We start from the raw sequence: 12,619 nt of genomic DNA on the forward strand, positions 1-12,619 counted from the left end.
TTCTTATTTAAGTACTTTATTTTCAAACATCACTACCATGACTACAGGTATGAGACATCAAACTGAACCAAGCCTTCAGTATCTTGAATTTGCAGCGATCCAGTCGATGTATTTTGCCACATTCGCGTAAACACCTGGTTTGTACCTCATGGCACAACCGTAGCCCCAGCTAGTCACCCCAGCAAGTTTCCATACGTTGTTCTTCTTGCAAACTAGTGGTCCACCGCTGTCACCCTGTGCAAAAGAAAAAAGACTGATCATGATGGGGCCGTTTACACGGGAACAAACCGATCTAGATCCATCCGGATCGGTCCAGATGACGTCATGAGCGATGTGATTTGGTCTGGTCTGGTTTGGTATTTTGTTTGTATGGAGATCCCTTTCAAAACACAGTGCCTCTGTAGCTGGTGGAAGAGTTTTAAATGTCCTGGGAACGGTCGCTGGTCAAACAATCCTACCACTACGATTCTAAGTGAAATTTACAGAAGAAGGCAAGGATTTTATAGTTGAGGTCACCGCTGGTGTGGCGTCTCTTTCTCCCATTGAGTAACTCATGGGCACTGGTATGTTTTATGTATTTACTGTCAGTGATATGATCGACACTATGGCTTGATTAGATTAATGTTCTTTACCTGGCATGAGTCCTTGCCACCATCTCTGTAACCAGCACACACCATGGATTTGCCCCTATAATCAAACTGGGAGCCGTAGTAGGCACTTTCGGCGCATGTTTGTCTTGCGATCATTGGCACAGTCACTTGACGGAGAGGATCATTGCTTCCTGTGCCTATAACAAACAAACTGACTAAAAGGCCTGATTCCACGAGTTTTTCCGCAGTAGACTGCACTGTCCGCGTTAAGTAAATTCATAAATATGTAACCCACTAGTTCAGATGAAAAGAGGCGCAAGTATCAGCTTTGTCAGCTGTCCATGCGCTGTCTGGGGTCGAAGATAGCTTTACTTTGTCAAGGTAAAGACAGCGACCCGAGAGGGAAAACGATATTTGGACGAAGGAGGACAAGAATCGCGACATATTGAATTGGCAGGGAGAGTGGAGGCGCGATTTGTACGTTTCGGTGAACACCTTGCTCGAGTGACATGGCAAACAATCCTGGGGTCACCGCTATAGGTAATGGTTGTGCCAGTGAGCGTGTCCCGTGGCTGAATGGCGATCCACTCCGAGTCCTTGCACACAGACTAGACTTACCTTTGGTGTTTCCCCATCCAGTTGCGGTGCATTTTAGATCCAATCCCGTCTTCCATTCCACACTGGCATCATTCGCATCGGGTAAGCAGACAGGCTGGATTTCATTACTGAAAGCGACTGGTCTTGAGAGTTTCAACAAAGCTATGTCATGCTTGCTGGTGAAGGAGTTGTATTTGGGATGCACGATGATACGTGAGATCCCTATATTCTGCTGTGACGCTTCGGTCCTGGATTGCCTGTGGCTTCCAAGGACAGCCTGCCAGTTGCTAGCACGAGCAGACGCCCTGAAGAAAAAGGAAAACAAACAACATAAAGAACTATCAATTGCAATGACAGAATTTCTTTCATTTAAATCGACAATCATTTCAGACGGAATTCTCTTACCCTTCAAAACAATGAGCAGCGCTGATGATGTAGTTGTTGTTGATCAAGCTTCCGCCGCACATGTGGAAGCCGTATTCCTTCAGCGAAATCTGTTGAAGAAAGAGGACCACAGGCAGTTGGATTATTCATTATAGGTTTAGAATCCCGAGTAGGTCCTATTGAGTGTACATTTGTTAACAATCTTGACGCCACAAGAGGCGCTGAATTCGTGCCTAAACCAGTTAAAAATGAATTTTATTGACATGATTTGACCAACCAACCATGCAAGCAGACAACCTGTATTTTACTAACTAGTGGAGCCGAACATACATTTGTTTCCGCTACGACTGGAGCAGGAAAAAACGCTCTTTTTAGCTGGTTGAATCTTTACTTTACTCTCTAGGCGGCACTAACCGTAGGTTAATGCTAAATGCTTCACTCGGCACATCCTGACATAACCAGTGATTTTCAGATTACTCCGCTTCTCGATATTTCATTTTTGTATACGAGGTAGGAGTATCAAAAAACCAGTATCTCAGGATGCGCTCGGCAGGACTCTGACAAGTTGGTCCGATTGACCAATTTGGTTCGTCAAAGACTAGTAAGATTGGTTCGTGTCTGGTCGGTTTGATAGGATTGGCTTACCATCCATGGCCAGCTGTGTGCCGTTGCTACTATCCCTCCCACAATTCTGTTTGCATCCGGGATAAAGGGTTTGACTGCTTGTTTGCTGCAAGCTGCGTACAAGAACGGGGAAGAGAGAGAGGGAATGTCAAAATTGGTTTGATTGGCTCTGTTTGCAGAGCATCCTTCCAATCATTAAATTTGACGTTTTTTCTCGTGATACAGATTCGTACAAAGCAATTGCTATTCTGTTTCACTCAATAACATAGACCTAAAATTATGCGTACATGTCACAATAACACGGTACTGACCCCTCCCCCCCCCCCCATGATTAAATAATGGGCGCTCTGACCATACGTCCCAATAGAAGTGAGGAGCCACTGAGAGGACGACGTAGAATCTCAAATTCGAGCTGGGCTGCCTTGTCTTGAACACAATATGCAGCGGGTAAGGAAACATCCTGAGGAAATCAGAAATCGCTTCTCTTGACCAGCACAGAAACACACCCCATCCCCAGGATGGTATAAACAGAGCAAACTGTTCAAATCGAAATCAAATTGAGAAATATTTATTTATACATATCATGCACTTACCATCAGCACTGTAGGCGAGCGCGATGCTCAGAAGGATAACGATCGGGTTCATTGTGTCCGCTCCTTTATGACTGTCCGAGTAATACTGGCACCTCTCTCACAACCTAGGTTTATATTGTCTTCGCTGTCGTCATTGCGATGGCACTATCGCCACCTGTAACGGTCACACTCTTCAACTGGACACTATACTAATTGATAAGCGTCCTTGTCCTATACATCCTGACTTAATCAGTGGTTTTAAATATACTCTGCCTCTCGGATGTAGGAGTATTAAAAACCTGTTTCTCAGGGTTAAATGCACTGTTAAAAGCGCTATAATGATGGTCTTTATACTTCCTACCTTGAAAGCATGATTCTTGACGTGGCAATTTTAGTCAAAACCTAAGTTCAGAAAGATCTTACACATCCAGAGTCTCTATTTTGAAGGTGCAAACTGTCCCCAACACCATTGTCGTTCAGTGCCATTAGTAGGCCTAATCCTTAGATCTCATCAGCAACCCAGTTTTAGGTTGGAAGACCGAAGTCTTCAATCACGAGCCTTCAGTTTTGGCTTGGCCATGTTGTTCGTAGTTAGCCCTTGACCCGTCCACCTCAGCAGTATAGTAGCCTACCACACAACTGAGGACAGGTTGTGCCGAGACCGACTGTCTTCATGTCTTCACTCTCTCTTGGCGATCGCACTGACCGTGTCTTCTGGCGAATAGACAATCGAGCAGATGAATCAAACGGTGATAAAGCTGCATTTGTAATACTGAGACAGTATTTTAACAGAAAACTAGGCCTACTACAACCAACAGCAACTTTTAAAGTGGCATATCATGCAATGAAACTGAATATAACAGATTACTGATCTCAGTATAACAGAATTAACTCGGTATTCCAACCCATTTCGTTCAATGCACATTCTATTTCTAAGGCTGCACCAGGGTGAAAGACTTCCGAGGACAGAGTGTGATAAGAGTAGGCCTACAGGCCTAACAGCCCTCATCAGAGAACCAAGGGATCTTTTTGATGGGCATGGTCCTTCCACCAATTTGACGTTGCTGTGTGGTCTCACCAATTTAAGACGTCAGTGCTCGGTGTCTCTGAGTGCCTTACAGGACAATTATGTAATCAGGGACGTGGGGCAAGGACAACGGTATTTGATGAAAATCAGCCAGTAGCCGTCTTAATATTTGGACTCAATGTTCGTTCCCCGGTGTATGATCACCATATGAAGATACCAAATCACGGTTAAATTCCCCTTGTACACCCTTTCCCCATCCTCGAATACCAGGGACCTTGGACTTGAAGACAGCTATTTCCGTTACACCAGTTTTCATCGTGGAGTACCTGCACGCTAGATGGCGACAGTGCATGAGAACCTGACCGATTTTCGTGGCCCGTTTCGTGGCGCCAAATATAGTGATAAACTACTCGAATCATGGCTTATAGGCCTTTAAAATGCCATATGTTTTGGACATATTACCCCTGGATGTGTAGAGCATGGGGTATTCTCACTGCAACTGGTGAGTATCGTACTTTTCCAAGTCAAATAAGTGACATCGTAGGCTAATCGTTTTGTTTACAATTTTATGTACAGAATGAGAATGCAACACACATGTACAACAATGCAGTATCCATGAATGGAGGCTCACGCCACGTTCTTGGCGAAGTGCCAACACCTGAACACGCCACTAATTTGTTGGTGAACAGAGCTGTATTTAACAATTCCATGTTTTTTGTAACAATGTTATGTAGGCCCTACATACATTTATGGACAAGTCCATGTCCAGATCAAAGGCTTTGACTAACTAAGGCCAGGGCAAATGTCCAGTCCATGACAACGAGGTCCTGACTCTAGTAGTCACTAATAGTCTCATCGTGACGTAATCAGTGGTTTAACGTAGCCCCTCTCGATATTTCATACGATGTAGGAGTATCAAAAACCTTTAGGCTATCTCGGGTAATGAGGTCTGGACCAGGACGCTGCAATTGATGAATTTGAAGAACGCCAAAACAAATCAAATGCGCACACTTGGAACACATCAGGAGGCCTAAGCCGAGTTCAGACAATGCCTAGAGACATGGCGATCCTTTGTTCAAGGTGAAACGCATGACTATTCAGCACCAAAAGAAACTTTTTCGAATTTGTGTATGATAATGATGAGGACTTTTAATTGTTGTCCTACCAGTCAATGCCATTATGACATATTGACTATATATCCATGCACTTGATTGGGAACAACGTTTACGTAATGTTGTGTTACTGTTGGCCGTCATCACGTCACCATGCATTTTTACATTACTGTAACATGACGCGACGTCTTCGTAAACGTTGGTCCCAATCAAGTGCATGGATCTATAGATTACTCAATTACTTTGGCGTTAGTAAGGAACCAGGGGATCTCCTCGCGCTCTGCGAGTTATCAGCCATGTCGGCAGCAATTAACATGTTTGTTTCAGGATGATCAGTGTTGAATGCTAAATGAAATGCTACCCACCACTTACATGTACCAGTGAACAATCTTATGTGTCAATGGTGTCAGTGACATTCAGCCATAGTAAAACTGAAAACCTATCCTTTGATTATGACATTGACGTATTACAACCTCCAATCCATTGTCACCACTTTAGGGTTGGGCATCGCAATCACATTGTTTGTTCTTTGTCATTCCAGGTTTATGGGGTATAGGTGCCGAAACATGTTACCATCGATATCTCCTTGGAATTTATTTGTTGTAAGTCCACTTTATTCTAGTTTTGATTATTTTGAACATTTCAAGATGAAAAGGTTGCCAAGAAATATGCTGCATGCAGACTTACTTGAGCATACTGAGGAAGATTTTTCTTTCGAAAAGTATTGATTTTTGCATGCGTGCTTGCACTTGAATAATCTTATCTTAGCTTATGAATTGCACAGATCACTGAAGAGATTTGATTAATCACATTCCTGTCATGGACTCTGAGCAGTTGTTACATGAAATCACTCTATATTGTAATATGTAAAATATAACCTCAACTCTTCAGTCATGTCGGTATCCATCCTGAACCTCATTGTCTCAACTCCCTTTAAACAATGATTAACCCTTTATAAACATGTTATTCAGTTATAGCGGCAGCCATTTGAATTATTTGTGGCCGCAAAAATGAAATTTTGTTCTTCATTCTTGCAAATTAATGAGCAAGTTGAACTAAAGAACACCAAAGTACCGGTACACTGTATCTTAATGTTTGAGTCTTGTCAACAAATTATCTGCTGCTCAACGAATGTGATGAAATGGGGAAGTGGTGACGTCACATAGGAGAATTCTCGGGTACCATTTCTTGGTCCAAAGATTACCAACATGAATGTGATCAGCTTGCTCCAGTGACTTGACACCCATCCTGTGTGGTTATGGAGAAAATCAATTGATCAATTTAGAGGACATGAGAATTCCTGGGCGACACTTCCAGAAATATTGATGTCGACGATGGCTGCATGATTGCTGTGGCCCTGTTATTCAACACAAGTTTGTGAATGTCGAATGAAGGAATGTTAGAATTGGTTTGCGCTGCATATACCAAAGACAAGAGAGAGCAGATGACGAGATAGAGATTATAATTATGGCGGGTTGTACATGTAAGCCATGATGTGTGGTGACAGTTATTGTCCAAGTGGCATTATGCCTTTTTGGGCAAGAATTTGCTTGATCAGACTGTGATATGGGACACTTAGACTTAGGGGAGGAAAAATAAGAAACGCAATTGGGGTAAATTGTGCATCCATAAACTTGATGCTAATCAATGGAATCTTGTTGAGTTTGTTTGAAATCTTGTCTCTTTTCAGATTTGTTGCTGCCATTATGTCTTTTCTAGAAATAGTCTTTGTAATAAGTATTTGTGTCGTCCTTTGTGTCAGGTGAGTAGGCTACATTAGGTATAAATCATTTTCATTTCTTTGTTAAGCGCAGACAGGCTGTTGTGGTGCCCAGTGCTTAGTACAACACCTGATACAATGCACAAACATTGTCTGTCACCATCCTTGTTCACTCGTCAAGACATCGTTTCTCAACTGATTTTGAGTGGTAGAAAAAACCGACAGAAATTATCCCATTCATGATCAAAGACATACATCCATATTTTTACTTACAAAGTTACACTAGACTTGTCTCATTTCTAAAAAGTCCTAATAATAAGATGATTAGCCTGAAGACCACTAGCCTCTACTCTGCACTAGCAGTAGCACTCCAGCCAGACTCAGGGTCTCTCCTCGGTTATTGATATATCTGTAACTGGATGCCTCAACAAAGATGGCTTATTTGAGAGTCTCTGTTCGGCAGATTCAGTTGAAGTCGGCTAACGGCTCTCATTCACCAGGGCGATCTTGTGTGTCATCCGTTGCCTGTTATGTTTACAAAACGAGATTTTATATCTTGTCAGGGCTGAGAGTGTTACATGTAGCAATAGCATACTTCTATCTAAGCCCACCAAGCCAATAAAGTGCAATACTCCCAATTCAAACCCATCTTTTGGGTCTCTCTGCAGTTAATCGATCAGTAAGAGGAGTATGATTGAACAAAGCTTTGACTCATTTGAGCGTATAGCTTCAAAGAAGACGGCAGGCTTTGAGTGGCTTGGTTTGGATACTTATTGACCTTGATGTGATTGAACCTACATTGAACGCTTGAAAAATGTTCTGGAAATGCAAGCTGTCATGATTTTCTGTGTAACATTTTGATACAGAAATCAATGTCAAATGCCTGACCATGAGTGTATAAATGTTTCACACATATAACCAATTATCAATTTAATTGATCTTGTGTGCTGTGTTTTAATGCTGAATTCAACATGTGATTGTGCTTACATGCTTGGTTTACCACAGCTCAGGCCACTCACTATGTTATGTTATATGGTTTACTAAGTAGACCTGCACATACAGCCAAAACGTACTTAGTCACACTGTCCTATGGAATGATTATAGACCACAAGGTCTTTTAGGGAAAGCTACTACATGCTTTTAAATGCCAATTTTTCAATTCATTGTCCAAAATGAGTTACTACTATTGGTACTAATAACTATGAGCAATCAATAAAAAAACAAGATTATTGACCCCATCCATCACACCCTGACATCAGTGTGGCTTTAAAATACTCTGACAGGATGCCTGATAAAAGAATATCAAATAAGATCATCGATCAACATTGTCATTGCATGTTCCTGTCGATTTGACAAACCAGTGAGTTGGTAATTGATGCTCTGTCGTCGTAATAAGCAATGACGATGATAAAGCTAATGAACAATCAGTGATCAGGAAATCAGTATGGGGGCGATTCTCAGGCAACTTCTCCTGCAGCCTCCCCAGATATCATTTTCTGTAAATTAAGGTTAGGATCGAGAACTTCTGGAGACAATAACCATTGCGAATCCATCTTTCAGATCCTATTCATGGAACTTTGAAAAGATTGGTTGATTGTTTTATCAATATTTCATAAAATTTCCTTTCATCTTTTCAGCGATGAAAGAATAACTCTTATAAGTTGCTGGAAAAGAGTTTTATGGTTGGACGATTATAAAAAGGGAATCTTCTACTTTCTTTTATCGGGAGGATGTTTTGTGCCACAAGTTAAATTATGGATGCCTTTGATATCAGGTACGTATTTAATAAAATTGTCATTTAATAGTGGGTGGTATTACCTAGGACTGACCTCTTAATGTGTAAAAGAGAGTAATTGGACAAATTGGACAAAAACACCTCACTGTTCATTATTAAACCCTGGGTTCCAGGTTGAATTGAACATCTGTGTATAAACTGAATCAGTCGAATGGAGTAATAGTGGTGCAACATACCATTATAGTATAAAAGTACATATAATGCAGGGCCTATTGATGAAACTCATTCAAATTCAATAGTCTATTGTCAATCCACTGAATCAACAGATCAAATTATACAGTGACTTAGGTGCAGTCAGGTGTGTTTGATGATCCTGACATGTGATACAAAATGTACATTACAATCACTTTGAACAGAATACTCTTGTTGCTGGTTAGTTCAAATTCAGATGAGCATCAACAGGATAAAACTGATCAGTAGAAAAAGTGAAAACTCAACCACAGTCTCTCTCCCCAATGAGTCTAACCATGCTTTCTTACAAAATTGAAAGACAACAATGGCATGTTGCAACAATTCAGGAGATCAGAAGGTGAAATTATTACCGTGTGTTCCTAACTGGCAGTGCAAACATCATTGCTGATCCAATCAATAAGGTTTGTCTGCTTCAGTTAGTTATGATCACTGGAAAGAGGATGTTCTGATTCCACACTCCTGCCATGGGAACAAGCCTTGTATAATGCCATTAATAGACTCACCAACACCAACTTCTTCTCTTACGATATCATACTTTGAGGTTCCATCATCGCATGCTGTGGCAGCTTTATCTCAATCTACCTCAGGGTCCACTAGCTCCAAATGTTCCCTTGATATCAATCTCAAACAACAGGATTGTCAATAACACTCACAGCCACCAACGGTGACTCTCTCCAATTTTAAGAAATGTCCGCCTGATATTGAGTTGGTAACGTCTTTATTGATTAATGCTTTACAAAGCCAGCTCACTATACATCGTTGGAACATATCCGTCAGAGTTGCTAACTTTTTCAGATTCAGACCCTAAAGCATGTAACATTTCAGACCCATGCTTTAGGGTCTGAATCTGATAGTTCCAAAGTAACCACCATAATTTCTCGACTGTCATGTTTCGGTGTAGACTACAGTGCAAACAACACAAATCTCTCATTTGAATTCAGTTCCTGCATTCCAGTCTGCCTCTTGGGGAATGAACTTGATGAAATTTGATTAGAGAAAATCTGATACTCTGCTGCCAGAATGGGGAACTTGATTCTCACTGAAACTAATTCAAGAGGTATTATGGTGGAAATTCAGGACTGAGGACTTGGCTGATTCGTTTCTGCACATGTGATGAGATGAGTCGACTTGCCTTTTTGATATTTGTAAAACATCACCTTCAATTCACGGTTCAATTATGTCAATTCCAATCCATATCAGTGCATCACTATTAGCTTGTGCAAATGTTAGTTGAGGCATTGGCACAAGCCCAGATATTAGAAACTTCACTGACCCAATATACTGTGGAGTTCATATCCTGGTGTAGATAGATCGCCTCAGATGCTGTACACCGCCAAACTCACATCACTTATTCATCAGTTGAGGCAGTTATCACCTGCCGGGTTTCAGCTTAGTCTCAGGGACCATCTTCTGAGGTGCTTCTTTAAAAATTGTCAGGATTGTAAGGGGGGGGGGGGATATGTGGATGAAGTCTGGATGCTATATAACTTTATCATAAGCCATGGGAAAAATTTAGCAGAGTCCTGTGAGCCATGTGCATGTGTACAATGTATAGGACAAGGTTCCCAATACCACTCATGCAATGCATTCCCTCCACATGTAGATTTGCTTTTGCTTTTAGTGCAGAAGTCACCTGCACCATAGTGATATCATGTAGTGATATTTCAGTGGCTCCACACATGAAATTGAATGTTTATGAATATTTCCTTCTCTTTTCAGGAGTAATGCTGGTTATTAGTGGTGTATTATATTGTATAAAAACGTATAAGACAAGACAAGACGAAAAATTAAGGCAGTTAGCGGATTCTAGGCAAACATATGACAAGTAAGTTTTTGGGTGATTGTTGTGTTGGACTTGTTCCTTTTCACTACGTATTCCTTGATCTCAAAAGGATATTGATATCTGATGGTGATAAGGGAGATCCACGAAGTGTGCAGATTTTCAATCAGACGATAAGTGGAAAATTGGACTGTATTTATTACATTCAACCTAATTTTTTTCAGATTTGATGATGTTACGCAAGACATAGAAGACAATTTTGCACGGGAACATAACGTCCACCAACCGATTCCTATTCCTCAGGAGGACATAGACAGTGATTCAAGCAGTGAGGAGGGAGGTCTGGCTTCACAGGATGAAATCTTGGAGGTGTAGCATATAGATCAGCCACAGAATCTCAACTTACGAACTCTGTACAGCTTCCTTGAAGAATAACATTGTATAGTTAGGGCTGCAGTTTGGCACGGCATGGATTGCATCATACAAGTTGTCTCAAAGGACATTGTGACTGAGGCTGGCAGTGCCATGTTGTGATTTATATCTGTGGTCATTTATATCATGTAGACAGCTGCTTTTGTTTCAGATCTGGTCTGGTTTTGGTCTTGGCACTCCAAGTTTTGCTTTCTGCAGAGATTTGACAGAAATGTTTTCACGTTATACAATGTTTAACATGTATCGCTTTTTTGTGATTGATGGGCGACAATATAAAGTTAGTTTTCACGGGATCAAAAGTTTAAATGGTTCCACCATTCTTCTTCAGATGTTCGACAACTGACCGCTAGGCGCTAGTTGTTGTAACGGTCATTCCCGGGTACACACCTGACTCCAGCCAACTCTGTATTGTTGTCCAAGTTTAAACTCTGATTTGCAAGTTCCTCTCAATCAGTACAGCTTTTTAGATGCTTTAAAAGTAAACTGTCTTTAGTTTTGTGGTAAGTTCCAAATCAGCTGTTTGGATGGCTATTTTTGTATGCAGCTTTTTGTATAAAGGATTGTAATTGCATCTCAGTTACTAACTGCACTGCGTTGTTTGTTGATTCTTGAAGCAGCTGGTGCCCCTATATCAAAATGATGGTTGTGGTCAATTTTTATACTGTAAATACTTCTACAACTAGAGATGTCATATTATGTACACCTCATGTTATGGTTGTGAAGGAAAATCTGTCTTCGTATCAATATATTGACTGCCTGTTTTGCTCTGACAGCTCCCTGTTGTAAAGTAGTCACAACAATTTTGACAATCAGGATACACTAAGATAAAGATCATTTAAAGGGAGACTATGGGCATGAAAGAAGTTACACGAAGTGGCCAATAGGTGTCTCTACTATCTTACATGTGACGGTGCATTAGTACAAATTATGCTTGTACAAGGAATATTGTAATCACTAAGTTAAAGCCGAACTACATGTAAGTTCTGGGAACTGTGTTTACCAGTCTCCTAATTTGTCCCCCCGTTGCCTGTCCATAGTCCCCCTTACCAACATCAAGTCAACTATTTGATTCTCACCAGAAGGCAGCTTTAAGGTTACTTGTCTTGACTTGAACTTATCTTGTTATGTTGTTACAGTCTAATGATGTATTCATCTTTGTGCTATACTCTCCTTGTGGTGTGACCATGTGCTTTATCATAGTGGCGTATCATACACCTATTGGGCATCTGTACAAGTTGACCCAATTTAGGTCAATTGTGACCTAGTTTATCAAGTTCACGGAGGTCAAACTCTAAAAGTGTCATTGACAGTGCCACAGTTTGTCATATCTAAAAGTCAATTTAACCTCCATATGTCATTTCATCTGCAACTATAAAATGATTCCCAGGTGAGCACAATACTGTTTTTCTTTGTATCCTTAAGCAAGACACTTTGAAATTCTACCTGAAAATGAGGGATATCCTGAAATATTGATTACTGCCTGTACATGTAGCTTTGAATTCCCTTCTTATCACCAGGTGTCATTATTGTTAGGTTCCATTATTGCTACTCTGCCTGTTTCTACTAACTTATCTATTGTAATTTATAAAACTTTTTTCAAAAACTTTTTGTGTTTATTTCTGTTAATTCGAGGAGTGCATTTTCCTCCTGGTCACCTAAATCCCACACCCAAATTCTCACTCTTAAACACAGTGAGCTATATCAATACGATAAACGAGAGTTATGGTGAGTGAGACTTTCCACAGACAGAAGAATGGTATCAATACACGAAGACAGTCATCATGAGGATGAGCC

At 40.8% G+C, this 12,619-nt stretch overlaps 2 protein-coding genes across 2 annotated transcripts; one reads left to right on the top strand and one right to left on the bottom strand.

Moving 5' to 3' along the window:
- LOC135482591 (trypsin-like) lies at positions 1-2,897 on the bottom strand. The gene is made up of 6 exons (XM_064762761.1): positions 2,789-2,897; positions 2,217-2,308; positions 1,593-1,681; positions 1,209-1,492; positions 633-787; positions 1-234 (listed from the first exon to the last, which is right to left on the bottom strand). The coding sequence occupies exons 1-6, from the start codon at positions 2,838-2,840 to the stop codon at positions 76-78; spliced, it is 831 nt and encodes a 276-aa protein (XP_064618831.1). The 5' UTR covers positions 2,841-2,897; the 3' UTR covers positions 1-75.
- A 1,243-nt stretch (positions 2,898-4,140) lies between these two features.
- Positions 4,141-12,422, top strand: LOC135495168 (transmembrane protein 72-like). Its single transcript, XM_064783630.1, has 6 exons — positions 4,141-4,296; positions 5,448-5,508; positions 6,597-6,668; positions 8,264-8,400; positions 10,333-10,438; positions 10,618-12,422. Exons 1-6 carry the CDS (start codon positions 4,212-4,214, stop codon positions 10,766-10,768), a joined length of 612 nt encoding a protein of 203 aa, XP_064639700.1. The 5' UTR covers positions 4,141-4,211; the 3' UTR covers positions 10,769-12,422.
- The last annotated feature ends 197 nt before the right edge of the window (positions 12,423-12,619 follow it).

This window comes from Lineus longissimus, chromosome 1 (assembly GCF_910592395.1).
Source record: "Lineus longissimus chromosome 1, tnLinLong1.2, whole genome shotgun sequence".
Classification (NCBI taxonomy): domain Eukaryota; kingdom Metazoa; phylum Nemertea; class Pilidiophora; order Heteronemertea; family Lineidae; genus Lineus; species Lineus longissimus.

What these genes read in the sequence shown, in the direction of transcription:
- LOC135482591 (XM_064762761.1), bottom strand. Translation starts at nt 2,840, where the DNA reads ATGAACCCGATCGTTATCCTTCTGAGCATCGCGCTCGCCTACAGTGCT. An exon ending in TGGATGGGGAAACACCAAAG is followed by an intron (nt 788 to 1,208) that starts GTAAGTCTAGTC and finishes TGTTTGTTATAG; the next exon opens with GCACAGGAAGCAATGATCCT. An exon ending in GTGGCAAGGACTCATGCCAG is followed by an intron (nt 235 to 632) that starts GTAAAGAACATT and finishes TCTTTTGCACAG; the next exon opens with GGTGACAGCGGTGGACCACT.
- LOC135495168 (XM_064783630.1), top strand. Translation starts at nt 4,212, where the DNA reads ATGGCTTATAGGCCTTTAAAATGCCATATGTTTTGGACATATTACCCC. An exon ending in GGGTATTCTCACTGCAACTG is followed by an intron (nt 4,297 to 5,447) that starts GTGAGTATCGTA and finishes TTGTCATTCCAG; the next exon opens with GTTTATGGGGTATAGGTGCC. An exon ending in TGTGTCGTCCTTTGTGTCAG is followed by an intron (nt 6,669 to 8,263) that starts GTGAGTAGGCTA and finishes TCATCTTTTCAG; the next exon opens with CGATGAAAGAATAACTCTTA.